The sequence below is a fragment of the Anser brachyrhynchus genome, assembly GCF_964034855.1.
Source record: "Anser brachyrhynchus genome assembly, chromosome: 14".
Lineage (NCBI taxonomy): Eukaryota > Metazoa > Chordata > Aves > Anseriformes > Anatidae > Anser > Anser brachyrhynchus.
Genome location: NC_137709.1, coordinates 15,677,122 through 15,699,279, shown reverse-complemented (window position 1 = coordinate 15,699,279; position 22,158 = coordinate 15,677,122). Strand labels below are relative to the sequence as shown.

The following is a 22,158-nucleotide window of genomic DNA, read 5'->3' as shown; positions in this document are numbered from 1 at the left end:
GCTGGTCCCACTGATTTCCAGGGAGAGGGCTGGAGCAGATACCAAGGAGCTGCAGCCTCTCCCTGCAGGTCAGTATCCCATCTCTACAACTGAGTGCATCTCCTTGCTCCCACTGAGTTGGGTACTGAGGGGGGATTTGATGCTTGAACCTGTCTCCCATGGCCAGAAGACAACTCCACACTCCTGCTGTCACGGGAGTCCTCAAGCTCTGGAGTTTTTCGTTCGCTGATTAACAACTTGAGGTGACCCCAGTGCAAAACACTAGCAATGCAGTTCTTGGAGCTGGAAGCCAGTGCAATGTGACTTTTGCTTTCAAGTCATGCCTTTAAACTTACAAAAGCAAGTGAGGTGCTATGGTAAGAAGTCACTGACAGCAAAAGAGAGTTCAGGGCATCCAGCAAAAGCCACTGAAGAACCCAGTAAATTACATCTGGGTGGGGCTGGATCTACTTACAGTAATCTACATCAACCTTTTTATTGCACTGTAAAAAGCATTAAACATAAAGATAGATTCAAATTTTGGCTATGAAAATAGTACTATGTATACAGGATTTTGCAGCTAATTATTAAAGTTGATTTTTTTAAAGACATATGCAGACATCTTAACCTTTTAAAGAATAACACAGTAATCTTAGCAATTTAAATCCTAGAAAAATGGGGCATAACTTTGCATTATGTCTCTCTGACCTTTAAATTTCTATATCAAGAATTCAATTCTGTTTTGCATTAACATGTATTAAATCCTGGGCTGATACAACATACAATAAGATTCAGCTTAGGAGGAATATTTACTGACAAATTAAATCCTAAAAAAAACCAAAATGAGCTGTCAAATATCCTTTTCAGGATTAGAGATAGATGATTTCAGTTTCCTTTCTCAAAAAAAAAAAAAAAAAAAAAAGGAACTTCACCTATGCCAGGAAATAAAGCTAGCCAAAATACTGAAATACTATCTTTTCATGGAAAGACCCTCATACTCCAATAAAATCTGATTTCAAATTTGTGAATTTGTGAATACAACGTAGTTGTCTTATTCAAATGATACATCTTCCCTGTGGAAATCTTTTAGGAATTAGCTGAACTCTAAGTCTTGAACAAAGAGATTTAAGATTCCTGCTACAATCCAAGGAGAGTACAAGACACAGTTTAAAGAAAATTAAAGACCATTACCACACATAATCACTGGAGAAACCCTAATATGCCAACACCAAATCTGTGTGTACATCCCTTCGGAATCTTACTAAAAAAACCCAAGAGATTGTGATATGCTACTGGACACATATAGACATGCACAACTGACAGAGCTTAAGTGACAAAAGAACAATCATGAACATATACCTAGAATGTAAATATAATTTGAATCCTCCTTAAGGTCCAATTTGCAGTCAACCTCAAAGTGTGCATGTTATAAACCAAAGCTACACATCAGTATAATATAAATTGAGGAGGCACCAAGAAGGAACACTAGTCAAGAGGAAGCAAGGGCTAATTCCTCTGTCTCTGGAATTACACTGGAGCTCTCCTAGCCAGAGCAGAACTGTTAGAGTAGCTTCTCTGCAAATTTCCTTGACACACCTTTGTCACTGAGTCATAAACTGAGGTGAAGAAAAAACAGAGGGCAATCATTCAAATGTCCCTTTAAAAATCTATCCTCTCAACTTAGGCTAACCATGAAAAGGCAATTAAATTGGCTATCTCAGCACTTTTCATTTCAGAAAAAAAAAAAAAAGAATTGCAGAGATGAATTAAAAAAAAAAAAAAGTAAAATAAAGGGTGTTATATTGATACCTGCTGACCAAAGGCGATTTTGGCCAATGGCTTGCCAGTGCAAAGCTTTGAACTCTTTCCTTAAGCCTAGGAAGCAATACAATTTCTAGGCACATTCCTCTACCTGCTGTTCTCCTTTAACACTTGAACGGACAAGGAATATGATGAGACCAAGTCAATATTGCCAAATTAAATAACTGTAAAAATTCTTGTTCCTTATACACAATGAAAAACGGGTATTTGATCAATACTCTTCTTCCTTAAATTAATAGCAGCAATAAGCAGTAAAGCTTAATGAAGAGTTTTTCCAACCTGCCACACACACAGAGCCGGTGCATTAGTACCATTAACAGCTGCAATCCTATCCACCAATATTTCCCTATACAGTCACTAAATCCTTCTTACCTGATGGAAAGAGGACTATGAATTAGCTGAAGGATACTTAGTAAAGGCCAAACAATAACACAGAAGGAAAGGGATGTATGTTTTTCCTGGCTACCCAGTCCCTTCACAAAATATAATTGGGAGAATTAGAAAAAAGATGACTAATCTGGCTTATTAAGAATCAAGCTACTGAGTAAGGCCATGGTTGACATGTTGCTTCGTTGATGGAGCAATATCCTTTTCAGAAAATCTGTGTATTCAAATTGAGGTGTTTCTTCACAACATCCAGTAGAAGAAATCAGCTCAACTATACAGAGTATCTTAAACAGGCTCTGCTTAGGGGCTGCCACTAAAAAATGCACGAGACAGACCTTTTATGAAGTATGGGGCACAACTACTGCTCTTTCATGTGAACTGCACCTGTACCTCTTTGTTCGCACTGCCTGTCAAGAACAGACCAGAAGGATGTTTTGTTTCACAGGAAACACTCTTAAAAAACCCTCTCGAAGCCAATTCATGCCGCTGTTATGCATAACGACACAGCCCTGTTGAGGCATCCCTCCACGTGAGTGATTAATGGGAACATGAAGGACAGCACTGTAACTGACCTACATTAAGTTTTAAATAAAAGGAAAGAAATTACTCCAGCTATGCCATCTTACCAACTTTCAAAACAAATCCTGAAGGTCTGATGAGGACAGATTCTGTCCTATTGATGTGTACTTTTATATACAGTGCATTTTTTTCCCCATTTCCTATCTGCTTATATAGAAAACAGAACAGTTCAACAATATCAACAAGTTAGTTTCTAAGTACACTTTAGCTACAACTTAGAGATCATTCATAAAATACTAGGCTAATGCTTATGATTGATTCCCCAAGTCTGGTGGCCTGTACTTGCACAAGCATACCCCACACTCTCAAATCTGCAGTGCTGCATCTGACATTCTTGAAGAAATAATACTGATGTAAGAATCACATTACAGTTGTCTCCAAAGCCCCTATGACCTTACACAGCTTCAAATGGCTAGGAATCTCCAGGTGACTGAAACCACATGAAAGAAACACCAAACAGAAAGTCAATTGCTTGGTTTTCCACAATTACCTTGAATCTAACAACAAAATCTTACTAAAAGTAAACAAAGAAGATATTAGCAATGGCATCATAGAGTTAAAGCTTTGAAAAACATCAGGAAGATCCATTTAGAAGATCAAAAGTTATCTAATATATTTTTCTCTTTGCAAAACACACACTATTCTTATTAAATATATATCCTGAATAGTGATGATACTCTGATTGCTACCAGAATTATACAGATCTTTAAATAGCTACTTGATTCTCTTCTCTAAAACCATAGTGATCAAAAGAAACTGTCACCACCTATTTCTTGTAATACTACTTCCCTTTGACTGTTTGACAAAATCGCACTATTTGGAGTCATACTTGAAACGTAATGGTTGCCTCAGTTATCGTGTAAGATAACACATTCAAAAGAAAAAAGGAAAAGCTAAAATTGGTGGTCATCTCTAACAATAAGCATATATCTAAATAAATTCTGGAATGGAATTACCTTCAGTCTCTACGAGTCGAAGACTTTAAGAAATATAGCGTAAAGAATGCTGAGAGGTCAGCATAGAGGTCTTCACCTGTCACTGTGCTTTAACTGGGCCTGTCCATCCAACACGTAAGTCATTCAGTTTCCTTAAATTAACATTACAAATAATGAATTCTGCTACTGCAGTACTGAACTATAAAAACTTTATCCCCTCCTCCTTCCTTACAATCCAAGCATGTATTCTAACAAGCAAATAACTTGAACTTACATTTTTCTGAGGTTGGGTAATTTCTTGAAGAGTCCAATAGCTTCCAAAACAGAAATATCATTGTCATTCAAACGCCTGAGAGGAACAAACAAAAAGACATTTAATGCTTCAAAGATCTCTATAGATATCTCTCTGTGACATACAGGACTGCCACACAGAGAATTATGACCTTTGTTAAACAAGATACTATCTGCCATGTGTCTCAGACTCCTAGAGTGAAAAGTTATAAAAGCTTAGGATGCCTTAAGAGCGTAATGCCAAAGGGCAATGTCAGAATGCCTTCTTCCAATGCGAAGGATACGAGACTATTAACTATAACCATCACAAAGCCTTGTTTTTGCTTGACTAAACGTCCCTCTTGCATACAGGAGTCATGCAGCTGGAGACTGATCCACATAAATTGAAGGGATTTGATTTCAAGTTCTTCCTCATCAAAATCTATTGGTCTTTGCAAATAATGCAAAAGCTACCATCTTGGCATGCTTTGGATGCAAATTCTCTCTCTGATTACATGTAGCTCAATTTTTCTACATAGATAACTTTCTGTGTTTCTGGATCTCTCTCTCCTGTATTCTTCTATCTTAACTTCAGAACAACAATTACTGCGGTTCGCATAGAGTGTCTTAAGTACGATGAAGAACATACTACCAAAAAAACAGAATTGTGTTTGAAGGGACTGCTAACAAAACAAGAGAAACAGATTCTTAAGTTACTAAGTCATAAATATTTTTATGTACTCCTTAGCTGTATATTACGTCCTTAGCTGTATATTACGTTTATAGTTCCTAAGAATCTCTAAAAGCAGATATATTTCATAAAATTGCATACGGCTTAACAATATATTGGTTTTAGACAGAGCCATTTCACCCAGGTAACAAGCACCGCTGAGATGGAATGAATTCCTGATCAGAGATTTAGCTCAAAAGAGTTAATTCACTTTTTAAAGAAAAATATCCAGATGCAAAGGCAAAGGCCTCAAAGGTCAAAGGAAGAGGAACCATACAAATAATTCCTGCTTAAGCCATGTGACAGGACAGCATTGCAAGAAGACACACGCAGGCAGTTGATGTACAGGGCCAGGTCTCCTTTCTCATACCCGCACTTGGCACAAGAGCTGAGAAAGTAAGAGAGCTGTGGTGCTCCTTTGAAATAAAATCAACTCACCCTGTGTTTCCCATACGGATCAAAAATTCAAGGTGCCTTGAATTGCTGAGTATCTTATACAACCTTTAAAAACTAGGAAAACCAACATGCTCTTCTGAGCACATCTTGGAGAGGCAGCACTTACAGATCAGTAGTATATTCGGGAAGGTGGCTGGGTAATCGGGTGAGTTTTTGGTTTGAGCAGTCTACAACTGTTCCCTCGCAGCGACACTTCTCAGGACAGACAAGATCCATGAAACACTTCCCGGTGAATTTACTTCTGTAATCCTCAGACCCTGCAATAAAGAGAAAATATATTCCAGCAAACAGCTCCTGATATCTGCAGCAATCAGAGATTTTATGGAATCAGTTTTCAACACTGCCTCCTATCAGCTACCAGCTCCTGCACACAATTTCAATACTTGCTAAAGCTTTTTTTTCTTTTCTTTTTTTTTTTCCCCAGCAGTTTTTTTTAAATGATTCCCAAGACTAGCCTCTATTTTGTCTGTTTTCCCTTGCTAGGTTAATTCCTTATCTTATTCCTGCTAAGGTATCTTTTTTTTAAGCCGAGGTCTGCTTCAGAGAAGCTCCAGCAGTCACTTTTTCATGCTCTGCACTTATACCAACAAGTAGGAATAAGAATCTCATGAAAGCAGGCATTATCTTGATGCATTCAGATGATACATTAAAAAAAAATCATTAAAAAGCAAAATTTTCAGACCTCAGCTATTAGAGCTATTTTTGAGAGTAACCGTGTACAAGAGAACCTTGCCAATTTTCCAACAATTAGATACCTTTATTAACTATGTTAAACAAACAGCGGAGGAAAGTAATAGCACTTTAAATCATTTTCATTTTAATTAAGGAACGGGTAGACCGTACTTAGTGAGAAGCACTCCCTCATGTACCATTATACCACGAATGCCAGACCTCTTTGACTAGGTTTTTGACCCATTCTAATGAAATGCTTTTCCAATTAGGCTCAGTGAACTAATCTGTCCTTTTCTGGTTTGGTTTTTCTCTTTTAATAACTGCAGGTTTGAAACTTGATCTCTGTGTTTCAAGGAACCAGGAGCATTAATAAAAGTGTATGTAATCAAAGTGTTGCCAAGACAGGCCCTGCCATGCATTACCTGTCCGCTCACTTCATATTTCACAATGGTAACACCAGAATTGTCTCAGGAACTTGTGCTATGTCCAGTGATCATAACTACCAAAAAGTATTTTTAATTTTTCCAGAGTCTTAAAAGTCAATTTCAGGGCTTTCTCAGGAATGATCTGAGCAAGTTCAGATTTTAAATAGAACCTGAAAACATCAACCAAAACTTAAACTTGAGCTGAAATTTGGTTTTAGAGACTTGACGACATTCTTCACCTGCTTCCCTCTTCCAGACTGATAAATACACCACTGCTCGTTTTATGGCTGCGTACTATTTTTTTTTTTAGATCACTATTATTTTAATTTATGTTGCACATCACCTCCACAGGGTGATGCAGTGAAAGCAAGCAATTCTGCAGGCAATCTAACATTTTGATTCCACAGACACACTTGGGTTTAGTTTTGTAATTCCAAACTAGATTATGAGAAACATTACACACAGCTTTGTACACAGAAACTCTGAAACTCTGTACACAGCAGCACTGCTTCTGTGCTGCTAAACAATTTGCAATTTATCATGGTTCTTGTAAATTACATATCTAAAGTGAAACTTGACTGCTGTTTTTTTAGCTTGATGGCACAGCACTTAAATATTAGGACCACTGGGCATTTTAAAGTATTTCAAAACTACTAAGCCTTCTTCATACCACCATCATTCAAACTCTATCTTTTTTGGGGAAAAACAAAAACAAAAACCAAGCATCTGATTTCTGGTCCTAAAAATTCCCGGCTTGGCAGCCAGGATAAAATGTCAAGTGATGAACATATCATGCTTTGATTACAAGAACATACTGCTATTTTTCCTTAGGTCCATGAAACAGTTGTTTTGGTTGTTTATGATTCCTAGAAATAACACCAAAGTGAACAGCTATCAGGATGAGAATTTATTAGAACTGCTACAATTACGGTACAACTTGAAAAATAAAAGCAAAATTTTTCAGTGAAAAGTGTCTTGGAAATCCTCAAATTAACCCCCGAACAAGTAATCTAATTTTCATTGTAAAAACATTATTTGAAAGAATAATCACAAACATCATGAAGTTTCACAGGGTAAGATTTTATTAAGTATAATTTTTTGTCAACTTATGGATACAGGATTCATTTTCCTACGGAAAAAAGAAGGATAGGAAAGTAAGTGGAAAGTTTTCTGAAGGATAAAATGGAGTATCATCATCAGAGAGTGAAAATTGGCTTTTCTTTTTTTTTCCCTGAAGCTTTCTGGCAGAGTAAATAAAGAATATTTACCACATTCTGACTTAGCAGATTCAGTCTCCTGATGGTGTACAACTTCCCACACAGCATCAGCCATGAGAAGCTGTTGTGATGTGGGCACCTGTCCACGACCTCCACGCTCGTGGTAGGGTAAAGCCCTCCCAGCTCAGCAGGAGAGGAAGCCACCAAACAACACCTTCCTACATATTATTTTATTTTTTATTTTATTAAAATAAAATGAATTTTTACTTTTTAATAAAACAAAATAAGGGTTCAAATAAGAACTACCTGGATAAGCACAGTCAAAAGCAATCAATAGCATGCATATGCTCAGCCAGCACTCAGTCATCCGTTAGACAAAGATAAATAGATAAAATTTACTATTTGACCTAAGCCTTGAGATCACTTGGACTGGTGGCTGCTCTATGAAGATATTCCCATCTGTGATACTAATGTGAAACTGAGCCATCTACTTGCAGAACTAGTTACGTACATACCCCCATTTCTACACACAGGGCTTTATCACTGCACTACTACATGGCTCTGAGTGGATATAACAGGATTCAGGAAGCGCAATTAGACATCACAAGCATGCAGTACTTCTTGTACTTCCAAAATCACCTGTAGAAAAAGATGTCAGACACGCACAGAACACACACCTGACTTCAATTTACTATTCCAGACCAGCCATTTGATCATTTTAGTATACCTGAAGGCACGTGTGCATTGTAGATGAGAACTCCATGAAGCTTGGCTGAATGCAAAACACAACCTGGGAGTTTCCAGAAATTTCCAAAACTAAAGAATTCTTTAACATGAGTAACATGATTAGCCAAGGCAACAGCAAGGCCTGTGTTTAACTGAATGTGTTTATCTGAATTGCTAGTTACACTGATAACATTTTCATTTCACGATCTGTGACACCACTACGAGGTACCAGTGCATTATAATTCCTAAGTATCATAAAGCAAGACCACATGCCTTTTTATAGAACAGCAGTATTGTGATAAAGAAATACCACATTTCCAAGTGCTTGCAAATTTTAGGTGCTTTTCTAGTACTCACACAAAGAAATAAAGCAGCAAAGACGAATAGCTTTTTGTCCTATTTTAATCGCTTAGTAAACCAGATTTCAGTTTTTAAAACCAAACAATTCCCAAAGGACTCAAAAGGAGTGCTGGATGATCTCTTCTGGAAAAAAATAAGCTATTTTTTCAGGTCTTGAAGATTGACCTGATATTTCCTTCTAGAAAAAATGGATCCAACTGTCTGAAATTTGGCAAAAATAGTATCATGGATGTCGCTGGGTTTAATACTTGGCCAAAACCCCAGGAATCCTGACACTCACTTCATCACTTAACCACTAGATCACAATTCTCATAGGTTTTTAGGAAAAAAACAAACAAACAAACACAAAACAACAACACAGGACATACATTACTTTACATAATTTCCCATCAGTAGTATTAATTCTTATCAGTAATTAAAGAGAAAATCTAACAAATCACAGATATCCTCCATTTGATGGCTCCACAACAGATATGTAGCAGCTCCACAAGATGAGGCAATATTTCCATATACGAAAATTTCTGCGTGAGGCCCTCAAAGTACTTTAAGAAATAGCTGCAATTATCTCTACTTTACATGGTGGAAAAGTTATGCAGAAGTACATTAAAGATCTTACCTACGCTGTCTGATCCAAAAAGGCTTATTTGAGAATGTTGACTCAGCTTTGTGCTATGTAACTACTGGATAACACTGCTTTCACACAGGCCACATTACTGGTGTCATTTCACGAGACAGAAGATAATGCTTTGCAGACTCTTCTGAAGTTCTTTTGCAGTATACTTCTTCATAATGAAATGCCAGCACATTAAGATTACTCAAATCAGATCCAAGGTTACGTTAAGCAGTAGGCATCTCATTACACAAAATGGCATCCAAACGTACCTCAAGCCGAAGGACTCAAAGGGCAGCTCAAACAGAGAGATGTATTTACATTATTTATAAGGTAAGTAGACAAAAATATTTTTCATCTCTGTAGGTATGGCTGGAATCACCTTTGAATCAAATCCATTAACAGGATGCCTAACTTTTTCATTCTAAGAGCAATTAAACAGATGAATTACTTGGAAATGGTTATTCTGCATGCAAGCCCTTTGGAAAGTCTGACCCAATTGTCACTAGGGTTTCCCCTCGCAGTCCAACAGGTGCCTGGGAGTTTGGTTAAGCAACACACATCACCTTTTTGACTTTTCCTGTGAGAAAAGGGGAATCTCTCACCTTTTGATGCTTCTGAAAACAGCAGAAGTATCCCAGCATGCCATGCGGCAGGGAGTATGCAGCCTTCCATGGTGCTTGACAGAACCATGTTCAATTTGTATTGTTCTACCACATGGTTAGATCAAGCACAAAGGAAAACCCCATGAACAGCCAGAGTCAGAGTTAGGCAGCGTCAAAGAGAGAAGAGCGTTGAGAGGAAGCAGCATGGAGAAGCACAAGCTGAAGGTTCACTGAGAGCTGCTCTCCACTCCACCCATGCAAAAAGGTGCTGGATACAAGAGGTCATCCTTTACGCTACCACTGCAGGAACACCCTGGAGCACAATTGGGGTTAGTGTACAAGAACAGAGCCCGGGCAAATTCAGAGACAGAACTAGTATGATAGAAAACACTGCCAAAGGACTGCAAATAGCTCCCTCCAGGAAGGATGTGCAACTTCCACCACATACTGAATGCCTGATGTATGCTGCTATTTATTAGCTACTTACACTCTCATGGTGTCTCCTTTCAGAATAAATTCCATTTTGGTTTGTCCCATTTATTTAAATCCAATCTTAGAAATACCACAGCTCATATTAGTAACAGTGGATTCTGAGCTGCTGGCCAACCTCTGGCACTAAACGCTCCCCAAGCTCCCTGTGAGCTCCCCAGCTTTCAGTTCCCAGCAGCCTTTCGTGCCAGTGGCGCTTACATTGGCAATCTGTAATGCCACTGCTTTGCTCTGTGGTTGTTTTTTCAACTGTACTTTCTAACATCGTGGCACACACATGCGACTCAAGACATATTCTGTGATGTGAAGGCAAACAGGAGTATTTTGTTATTTTGTTTCTTGGCATACAATTTGTTCTTTCTTTCCTGATTATTTCAAACAGCTTTGCTTACTATAACTCATTCCTGAAGCTCTGACATATAAAGTAGGGCGTTCTGTTTTGGCTTGACTGCTCCCACTGAAATAACACTCCCATTGACTTTAATGTCTGCAGAGCTATGCTGGTGGAGAGTGCTTTTGAAAGTCACATCTCAAATGTTCTTGCAGGCTTCACAAATGAGAGGAAAAGACTGTCCTCTGCAACTGCTCAGAACATTTTGCTGGACTTCAGTGAAGGTCAATGCTTGTGCCTTAAAAAAAATAATAAAACACTGCTATCCTTAGTAAGGGGTTTGCATTGCACAAAGAACAAAGTCAGCATCAAGCAGATTATTCATTGCCTACATAGAGAACAATGTGAGTACTCAGGCAGAGATGACAGATAATAGAGCAAAGGGCTCTGCTTCATTTTGTACATTTTGCTATGAACCAGCATTACTGTGCAGAAAGCCAACACACAATTACTTGTAAACTCCAAAAACTATGCACAGTGTTATCTTAGTCAGCTTCTGCTGGGTTTGTTTCCTTAACTGTACTCAAGGTAAGACAAGCAGCTTTTGGGGGAACGCAACACAATAAACCTTCATTCCCCACAAGCTGCTAAACTAGCCACAGTCCTAAATGATACAAAAATTAGATTACTAATTTTCTTTTGTTACTCACGCAAAATGGCGAAATAGGCATTATTAGGTTTTTCCCATGATTCATTCTAAGTATCCATAACCCTGCAAAATCCTTACCTCATTTATTCACAAATTACACATAACTGGCATTTCTGCCAGTAATTTTGTAGGGCTTTAGCAAAGGAGGGTTCAGAGTTTCATATCCTTATTCCTACACCTGTTTAATAATGCAGCAATCCTGGCATTCTTCAAGTAAATTTATCCATGGAATTCTGTTAAGCGACGGTTCACATCTTCCAAAGACTTGTGTATCATATGCAGATTTTCAGTATTAAGAGGAATATTTGTAATAAACTCAGTAATTTCAGCATCCATGAACTCTTTCAGTCCTACCGGAAAAAAATGTGGTCAGAGCCCTGCAAACATCTTCCTGAGAACCCCCTAGAGGATATTTTGAACAAATCTCTGTTCCTCTGCTGCACTAATTAAACACTGCTCTCAATAACTGCCTAAGCTAATCATCAAGTGCAATGAACAAGAGGTACCAGCACATAAAGAAACCTGACAAAGCCCTAATTTATGTCCCAAAATACATCAGAGGCAAAATAATCCACAAGCATATTTTGGCTTTTCTGTTCTTTGCAGGCTTTTGCAAAAAATGCATAGGAATTAATAATCTAACGCTTTTCACCTCTTTCTTTCTTTGGCAAATAGAGTAGAAAGCAGGAAGGCACACTATTTTGTGTTAGGCACAGTAAATTGTGTTTAAAAAAAAAATCCATAAGCCCTTGGATGTGCATAAGGTCATTCTGCATACAGGTTTGCAACAAAAATGTTGAAAAAGGAATGACTGTATCCCCAGATATTTGCCATTTCTCATTAAAACAAATAAACAAACCAAACCCAAACAACAACAACAACAAATAAAGACAGACCCACAAAGATCCAAGTAGAAGTGCTCTACATCCAAGCAAGATCGTATGGTTTGCTCTTAATGTTAATTGAGCTCTAGTAATCTGAGATGTGCTTATCAGTCATTGAATCCTCAGTTTGCAAAGAAATTGCATCTAGGACCCTATTTTACTGTCCCATCAAGCTGTAATACTTCAGGAGCCTGCTGTAGTCTCCAAACAGTCAGAGAAAAATGTATTGTCCAATTGCAGGCTTGAATATTCTTGCACCAGTTTTAGCTGACTGGCTACCTTCATGCCAAAGACACCACCATAATTTTCTTTATGCAATTCAAGTCACCATAATGCGTACAAAAAGGTGCTAAACTTGCGTCTTTGGTGAGTGTTGTGCAGCTTAATCTCAAAACATGTGATGGCAATATGATTTCAGCCCCACCCCTCGCTACCCAAAGCCACTAGAAGGGACCACCTCTGCGAGGAAGAAGAGAACAAGCTGTGCACCACCTTAGCTCGTGAGGTGCCTGAGTTACAGAAGCAATCATCCATCTTTCTGCTAATAATGACACCTCCAGAGGACAAGTCAAATCTCAAATGAAGAACCTATATCGCTCTGCATGCCACATGCACAGGGAACCTAGGACGATTGTATTATCTGCATGCCTCAGCAATATGGATGCATCTGTGACTTGACATTAATTCTCCCTCCCTTTATCGTCTCTTCAATATAATTGCAAATAAGGATGTTGGCTGGTAACAAAGTAGTTCAGATATTTTTATTTTTTTTTGAAGACTACTCCAACTTAAAAATAAAATGAGGAAGATCCTTAAAATACACTTTTTAACTAAGACCTTTCATTTTACCCACTAGGAATCACGCTCTCTGCCAAACAGACCCATCTACTGTGTACTAAACTTACGTTTCCCCAAGTAAAACACCTTCCACTCTGCCTGCTTCCCCCTTTACTGCAGTCAGGAAGCCTTCACCATATTGTTCATCAGAAGCTAGCGAAGGGTTAGGATGACTGGCACGAATAATATTATAAAGATCTGAATTGCTATCAAAGGTTTACAGAAAATGGAGGGCTATAATCAGCATACAGTACAGACAAATTACTTTTTCAACAAGAACATTTCTACAGTACAAGGGAATTCAGCTCCATTACCATTAGTCATAGCAGTTGTGTTGTACTCCCTAATGACTTTAACTTCAGAAAAATGTCATGCAAAGCAAAGCTCAGATATACTCACAGCGTACAGTGAAGACTTCATGTTCATAATTATGAAATCAATCTAGGATTCAATCTGCAGGTAATTTGTTGCTGCTAAACAACCTTTCATTCAGATAGAATTATTAGGCACAACAAAGACATGTCCTCAGTTTTGCTATACTCAGTTTCTGAAGATAGTTCTGTTGAGTCTTTGTGGCTTTCCAGAAAAAAAAAAAAAGACCCAAAAAAAACCACAACACACAGCATTTAACTGAATTAAAACAAATATTAAAAAAGCAAAATCTGAATGCTGTTAATTTTCCAGTTGTCCAGATCAGAGGCAAGTGCTTCATATTCCTTTCACTCATGCTCAAGCAAAAGCCCAGAAGAGGAAGAGTGCTGGAGCCTGGCCTCAGACAAGATTTCCTGCAAACGTGCCCAGGCCTAGAGCATCCCGTGTAGGACTGCCAGTGCCCACCACTGTCACCTCCAGCATGGACACACCAGAGAGCTGTCACGTTTGGTGCGTGCTCAGGCAGGAGCTGCTGGAGACCAGTATGCTAGGGGCAGGCCGAATCGTGAATCCCTGAGCATGTGTCACTGCAGCACTGCAGCAAAGCAGACGAGCAAGTGGATATCAGTGCTTTTCATCAGACAGAAAATACTAAGACAGCAATATGACTACAGTGTCTGTAAATGACTATTTGCTTACTAAAAATGGAAAGAATTTGCAAATCTGTCATTGGAGTGATTGGCAAATTATGGGAAAAACTGAGAGTGTTTAAATCAGACACATTATTTTTGTAAGAACTGGATTAAACTCACTTGCCTTTCGTGACTCTTAAACACTGGTTGAGGACTGATGATATATTACACCTTTCATTTTGAAAGTCCAAAGAGCTTAAATGTTTACATATTGCTAACCATAGGGAACAGGATAACCTAGGGAGAACAAGGGACAGAAAACATGTGAGCTGCCGTAGGGACTGGACAAAACACCCTGACATGCAGCCTGTTTTCTTCTGACTGGGAAATCTCTGTCCACTGTAGTTCTATACTTCTAAGGCTGAAACAATGCAGAAAAAAGAGAATGAAATTCCAGGTGATCGCAAGGAATAGGAACTTTGTTCCAATGTTGACAGGTAACTCAAGAAATATGAATATGTATGAACACAGAGACTGAAAAAGACACATAAGGAACTAGGAGGAAAACTACAATTTCTAAGAGAGTTTATCAAACACCTTTGAAAATTATGAGTGAACAAATAGCAACTATATACTGCTTTCTAGTAACAGAGGATAACACAGGATGACACTAGCCCTAAACACGCAAGCTCTAGATCCATACGTATGGCAGAGGCTGACTTTGATTTAACAACAGGCAGCACCAAAAAAAAAGAGAGAATTGTGCTATCAGATGGTTCATTGTCCTCTTCCTATTATTCCCTGTGTTTTTGACTTGTACAGCACTATCTGGAACCGAAGTAATTAATTAAAGTCAGTTAGATACAATGTATGTCCCAATGCAAGAGGAAGCAGCAAGACAGGTTTACTTCTTAGTATTTCTGAAAGGAACCTTATTTCTAATATTTCTAATAATTAGAAGATGAAAGCTTTGGTGATGTTATGCTTGTAGATATGCATGTTCTTTGATCCTTATCAGAAATGGTCTGTGTAGGTACAGCACGTGGAACTTTAATCACTTTTTAAATACACAATACATTGATAAACACAAACATTATCGCAGGGCAAAAAAGATATACAGCTGAATACAAGAGCTGCCCTCTGCGAAATCTATTTCGTACAGTGTCACACAGCAATCAAGAATCCTGCCAACTCTTGAAGTGACAAGAAGCTACCACAGAGACAACACAATCTGCTCATAGATTCATCTCCCTTCCTCCTAAAGCCCAGCGCTGCTTTAGGAAACAAAACTGCTGTGTAGTGAACTCAATCAAATCCTACTGGGCGGAAGATTTTTGTTGTTCTTTCCCCCCTATTCTGACTAAAAATGGGAGCCTCCAGTGACCTAAGGCTGGCAAGTCCCGTTGGATCTTTAAGTCATAGTGGGCAGATGCAGCCAAAAAGAAAACGATCAGAATTTTATTGCTGCCACTGAAAAATGACAGCATTTCCTTTTTCCAAATAGAAGACAGAATTTGTTTCAGACCATTTCTCTGATATCTCTTTCATAAAAACTCCTTTCTTTTAGTCTCAGATTCTATAACTGTGGGGAAAGAGCTGAGCGAGGGGGAGGTTTATTATATTTTGGTGCATTACATTAAATGCAAGGCAGAAAAACACAAGACATAGTATCAATTGCCATTTGAGGCTTAAACGTATTAGATAGTGTATCCAACAGCTTTGCCTGTCTCACAGCCCTCGGCAAAAACATGTCCCTTTCCCTGCTGTTCCTCCATTTCATGCTATAATGCTTCCAATTCTCATTTTAAAAGGAATTATGTACATTATCTACCTGTTGCACAGAATCTACTTCCTATGGCTACTCATAACCTTTGCAGATGTTGCTCCATCATTATCAGTAAAAGCTTGAGTCATTCTGTTCAGGAAGGAAATAGCATCTGGGAAAAGTGCCTTGATGATGAATTAAAAAAGAAGGCATGTTCTTCTTGCTAAAGACTATCTAAAAGGATAATGGGGAGATGGAATAAATCCTAAAGGAACCAATATGCAGAACAAAGTTCTCTCGATTTTTTTTTTCTGTGCTGCATAGTTTTGTCTTCACAGTTACATTTAATTAATGGAATACAGTTCTGTTTAGCCTGTCTGCACTGCTGAATGTGCTCTCTTGACACTACCTTCTTAATGTCTCTACCATTTCAAACTGATGAAACTTCAAACATCTCAGCTTTTCTTCCCCATTCCTCTAACCACTCCTCTCTCCTATTCGTGTACAAAAAGGACTTCCCTGTCTTCTCTTAATTTACTCAACAAACACACTTTTTTCTCATTCCAGGTTCTTCCTGACAGTGTCCTTCGAGATATCTTGCAGAATCCAAATAGACATGGAAAACACAGAGTGCTTCAGGAAAACCTCAGACAGAATGTGATGACTTCAGAGCTGGTCCTTGCCCTAACGTCGAAGTATTTAGCATTGGTATGATCCTGACTCTGGCTGAGTACCTCTACAAAGCTCATACTTTCTGTGCATCATCACCACCTCTCAAAGGTCAAAGACCAGTTTGGGATAACACCCTTCACATTGCTTCCTATGCCAACCCCCGTATTCACTGTTTTTTTCCCCACAAGACTAACTTCTAACTATTGGTGTTTATTAAATGTATTAAACTACATGAAAATATCAGAACCCTGAAGCGTGAGCCCTCTGAGCAAAGAGATGAACATTGACAAAAGGATTTAAAATAAAAATTCTTTTCCTATACACTAAGCTAAAGACGTAAAAATGACATGGGGAATCCCACACTCAGCAGGGTCACTGACAAGTTACTAAGCGTTGCCATCCCAATAGGATCATGGAGACTCATTCCTGGGTAACACAAAGCACTGCTCAAGAGCCTGTCTTTGAATACCAAGATTCATACATCATGGACTTTTCTGCACAAAGACATGCTGTGTTAAATCCTGGGATCAAACATATTCCTCAAAAAGAATACATGGAAAATTCCTGCTAAATGCGAAGTCTGAAACAGCCATGATTCAAAGGGACAACTTGAGCAGAACAGGTGCCAAGGATGTCTGTTCTCTGGATTGATTTACAAACTAAGATTCTTCTAAACCATCAGATGTTCCCCCTGCTCAATGTGAGTAGAGAGTGAGTCGAGTTCAGTGAATCTCAACACCATCTGGAAAGTCTACAGGCAAGGATAGCTCCTCTGTTGAGCTTTTCAATAGAATTAGTTTTCATCCAGCTGAAATCTTTGTTCTGAAGCTGTACATTCCCTGCCCTCCTCCTTCATAAGTCAGGTTTATGCCTTTTCCATGTGGTTTTGATGTTCTCATAGAACTGGAGAGCAAGGAAAAAAACAGCCTAATGCCTTAAGGAAAAGACCCCCAAGATAAGAACTCATACAAAATATTATTCTCAACATCACCAGCCACAGCGTTCTGCATTGTTGCTCTTCTTAGCTATGACCTTTCATAAATGATATCAGATGGTGTTTGCCTTATCCAATAGCCTGTACCATTGTTCAAGGCATGCATGCACATATATAACGTTAATTTCTCTAGCCTATTAATAAAAGCAGAAGAAAGTAACCATGGCAAATAGGGTACAGATTTATTCAGATCTGTTTCTGCAGTCTACTTCCTTTTCTGAATCATATTTATGCATTTTAATTTCAAGTTTCTTTAAAGATGAATATTACTGGCTAATTAACTTGTTACTATGATGGACACAACCCAAAAACCTAGAGGAAAGTATGTCATAATTTCAATTCTAGTTATAAATTTTGTGGCTTGAGTCACAAATGATGGAAGACTTTAACATGCATACCCAAGACAACCTGACTGCAAATGAAGTTATCTTTATTTTATTTTCCCCATAAAGAGACAGTTTAGCTCAGCATATTGCTTGCAGAGATGCACAAAACACCATGGCTTGTTTTGGGCTGCTGCCATTCAGTTTCGTGCTGCATCCCCATCTACAGTCATTAATGTTTTACCACGAGGAGCACAATTAATCATGGCTTTTTTTTTTTTCATAGGGAAAAGACAAAAATCATAGTTATTTTTAATAGAAAACACTGCAAGTTACTTCATCAAATAAGTCATTTTTCTTCTCAGTACATGCTAATATATTATCTCACTGAAACCTGCTTGCCTTTACTGTTTACAAAAAAAAAAAAGAAGAAAAAGCAGTAATCTAAAATACATATATATCAAAACATAAAAAAGCAGTCTGCTCAGTTGTGCTGCATTAGGCAATACTTTTACTGACAGCTGTACCATAAATAAAGGATTGCTAGGGTTGAGTAGAAGGTGTTTATGTTACTTTGGACTTTATTTTCAGGTGGAAAAAATTCTCCATCTAGCTCAAAATACAAAATCTTTGTCCAAACTATGATACAAACTGATTCAAAGCTTACTGAACACAAAAATCTTACCAACTTTGATGAGTTTTACTCAAATTAATGCATGTTACTTGTGGATATAAAATATCTATAAAAGTATATGAATTGACGCCATGCCCTCACCTCCAGCTTCACTCACATCCTAGGTCAGCAGAGCCCACTGCCAGTTATATAAAAATTTCACCCATAATGTTCTCAGCCTTTCAGGTCTGAGAATTTACTTGAGCTCAGTTATAATTAAGGTCATTGACAGTTCTGCCTGAATAGAAATAAAAATCTTCACAGCTACCACCCCTCCAAAATATGTAGTTTGCCACAAATTCATATACGTCTTCATTGTTTTCCTTAGAAATTTTATAACTTAGCAATTTTTTTAAAAATTAAATGCCACAAGCTTTTTTTTTTCTTTTCTTTGTTTTTTAAGGCAGCTATAGACTACCTTTTTATTTTTTTTTTCTTTTCTTAAATCCATAAGGTAATTGGCTTTTTGAAGAACTAACTGAATTTTCCAAATTTAATTTTAAAAGATGCTCCATAATATCCATTATAGCAAACACTGTCCTGCAGATTCGATTAGTAGGCTCTCTGGACCTGCTTATTTCTGAATTGAAAGTGCAGTACAGCCTGGATAAATGAATTACCTGAGCAGCGGAACTTCTTGCTCTTGATCTGGCTGATTCGTTTGTTGGCAAGGCGACGCGGATTGCTGCATCGAGCGCCACTGGTTTCTATCGGATTATCCTGCAGGTAATCAGCCAGCCACTTCAAATGGCAGTCGCACACAAATGGATTCTGAGCTAAATGTCTGAGAGAAGGATGGGATGTTTAATCAGAAGTGACCTGTGACACTGTACTCCATCACTGTTTTTCACAAATGCAAACCTGAAGAGTAGAGTAATTGAATAAGCTTCCAAAAACCCAGGCCTGGCGGAAACCACAGAGCTTCACATGAATGGAAGAATTCTGCGAGCTATCACATTTTGTAGCTCATTAAGGCTGTTGCAAGTTCTTTCATGGAGGAAACAAAAATTAATACAGCAAAGCCTGCTTTAAAGGACACAGACCTACTGTCTACAGCAGCCAGCGTTTTTTCCTGAAAGCTTGAAATGATGCATTATGAGAGAAATGCTGCCTTCTCGATGCACCTGACCCAAGATCATTTTTACCCTGGTTTAAAAGAAATTTTATTGGCAGCTCAGTTTCCTGGGATCAAAATATGAGTAAGTGAAGTGCCTGAGATCAGTGGGCAAAGCCAGAAGCGATCCAGGGGCCTTTTCTCAAGAGTGAAATTGACACTTGCACATAATCAACATGCCTAATAGTATTCCCCTTACATCTATTTCTTCCTGAAACAAAAACATTTAGTTTTGAGACTGAACTGTTTATGCAAAGTAAAACTTGACTATCCTTCACCAAAATTTGCACAACACATTTCCCACACAGCTGGAGATAGGCACTATAGCATACTTTTTAACTGGATAGTTAGACTTTGTTAATAGAAATCCCCTGAAGTTCCTTGTAGAGAAAGATCTTTTCTCTGCTTTTGTTATGATCCTTTTCACTTATCAAAGTTGAGCAGTATCTCAGGAGTTTGTCAGGTCTTAGAGCTTGATTGTGATGTCCGTTAAATTAACTCACACCCACCCCTCTAATTTCCGAGGGAGCAGAACAGGACACTCCAATAACAGGGAAAACAGTAAAAGACATGCTTAAATTTGGATTTGGACAGAGGTGTCAAGTTATATCCTCACAAGAACGCTGCTCTGTTATTGCTAGTGTATTTTTCCCACCTGCAGAAACTACTTTTCTTTTCTGTCTGGATTTATATTTATGAACTGACACTTAACAGAATAAGTGCAAAATACAACAGGGCAATGGCTGTCAAGAAGTGGGAAATGAAAGCTAGCATAGCAGAAAGTGCCTAAAGAAACTAAAGATTGCTGTTGTAGTAAAACCATGCCATTCCTGGTGTGAAAGGTCCAGAGAGCAAACAAGTAAGCATATGACACAGGACATGGCCTAATTTTGTTGTTCTACAAAAAAGGCAGAAAATGGCAATCACTTGGAGTAACAAAAATGGGAGAATGAATCAAAAGATTTCTTGAAAAAGCATCCTTATGGGATGCAGCAAGGCCATTCTAAGTAGTGGCCAACAGCAGTACTAATAAAAACCCATGGAAACCAAATAGATTTTTTTTTTTTTAAATCTTAGAGGTTGTTGCCTGTTTAAATTGACAAATCACATGTACCCTTGTAATTGAATCTTCTCTGTCACAGTTGTTTACATATGTATCTACGCTCACACATACATAGTCTGAAAACTACTGTTGTAGCAGATGGTGTGTGCGGATGAGGTGGGCTGGGGTTTCTACCTGATTATTCTAATGTCTTAATGGTTCACAACGATATGTACTGGCCAGATATCTGTTGGAAATTAAGGTTGTGCTTCTGGCTGACTGAGGAGGTAGCAGATACCCTGCAGCTAGGAATCATCCATATTAATTCATTTATATGGGAATTAAAACAATTATAAAATTAATTTGTGTAATGCATTTCCAGTATTAAAAATATGTGTATATATTTATATACACAAATATACAGAGGCTTATACCTATATATGCACATACAAATGTATATATACAAGCATACAATATTGTGTATGAGGGGGTCGTTTCTTTTTTTTCATTTATATCAGGCTGCCAACTCCAGTTCTGAAGAAGTCCTATTACCTTATTATCTTCCTACTCACAGCTTTAGGATGAAACATTCTTCTGTAAAGTATCAAGTCATTTCCATACTTTCGCTCCCAATTTTGCTTCTGAAGCTAATGCTTCTCCTAATGCCTCCAATTCAAAGACATTCAAAAAATGTTTAGTGGATTTTCTTAATGGATTAAATAATACAATGCATCATTTCACTTAAAGTGGAATGTTAGCTGAAATATGATTTCAGAAGCAATGACTGGTACAGCATATCTCAGCCCCGGTGAGGAGCTACACCATCTCACTAGCTCGTTAAAAACTGTTAGGCAATTTTTTAAATAGAATCCCCTGTTCATATATTGTGCAGAGTCAAATTTGTGTGTATTACCTTCCAACAAACAGTATGAATGAATTAATTGGGTAGCTTAATTCACTTACGATGTTTACATAACTACATTACTATAGGTAGCTGTGCTGAATTTATGCAACAGTTCTCTTTATCTTGCTCCTTTTGTTTCTTTCAGAAAAGGAGGGGCTGCTACCTTGGTGTCTCTTTCAAATTTTCTTAATGTCAGATGCACAGCCTTTGCAAAGACAGGCAACATCTTTTGGGAAAAAAGGAGAGCTGTCATTTCTGATATGCCTGCATACTCACAGAGTCTGGATCGATCGAAGTGGTGCAAAGAGCCCCTTGCTGATGGTCTGCAGTTTGTTGTCATAAAGAGATAGCAGTTTGAGATTATGCAGACCTTGGAACGTGTTTACCCTCAGGCAGTTGATCTTATTGGCATTGAGAAGCCTGAAAATAGAGGAAAGGTTTATAATTCATTAATCTTATAATAATCAAATAAAGATAGACTGAACTTTGGGGTTAAATCTAAAACATATTAACCCAGTCACCAAAGCCACTCCATATTTACATGTCTCCATTTGCTTGTTACATTAAAAAGGTGAAAAAAACACAGACAGTATTAGTACTCTCATAGCTAGAGAAACATACAGACATATAACAGTGCTAGCTAGC

General features: G+C 38.0%; 1 protein-coding gene across 12 annotated transcripts in view; it reads right to left on the bottom strand.

Moving 5' to 3' along the window:
* SLIT3 (slit guidance ligand 3) overlaps window positions 1-22,158 on the bottom strand; it is a 512,565-nt gene that overhangs the window by 118,345 nt on the left and 372,062 nt on the right. For all 12 annotated transcript variants that reach the window (XM_080555212.1, XM_080555205.1, XM_080555208.1 and 9 more), the window contains 4 exons: window positions 21,790-21,933; window positions 19,074-19,237; window positions 5,264-5,414; window positions 3,976-4,050 (listed from right to left, as the gene is read on the bottom strand). In XM_080555212.1, coding sequence (XP_080411338.1) covers window positions 3,976-4,050; window positions 5,264-5,414; window positions 19,074-19,237; window positions 21,790-21,933 — 534 coding nt within the window. The remainder of the gene's footprint in view (window positions 1-3,975; window positions 4,051-5,263; window positions 5,415-19,073; window positions 19,238-21,789; window positions 21,934-22,158) is intronic.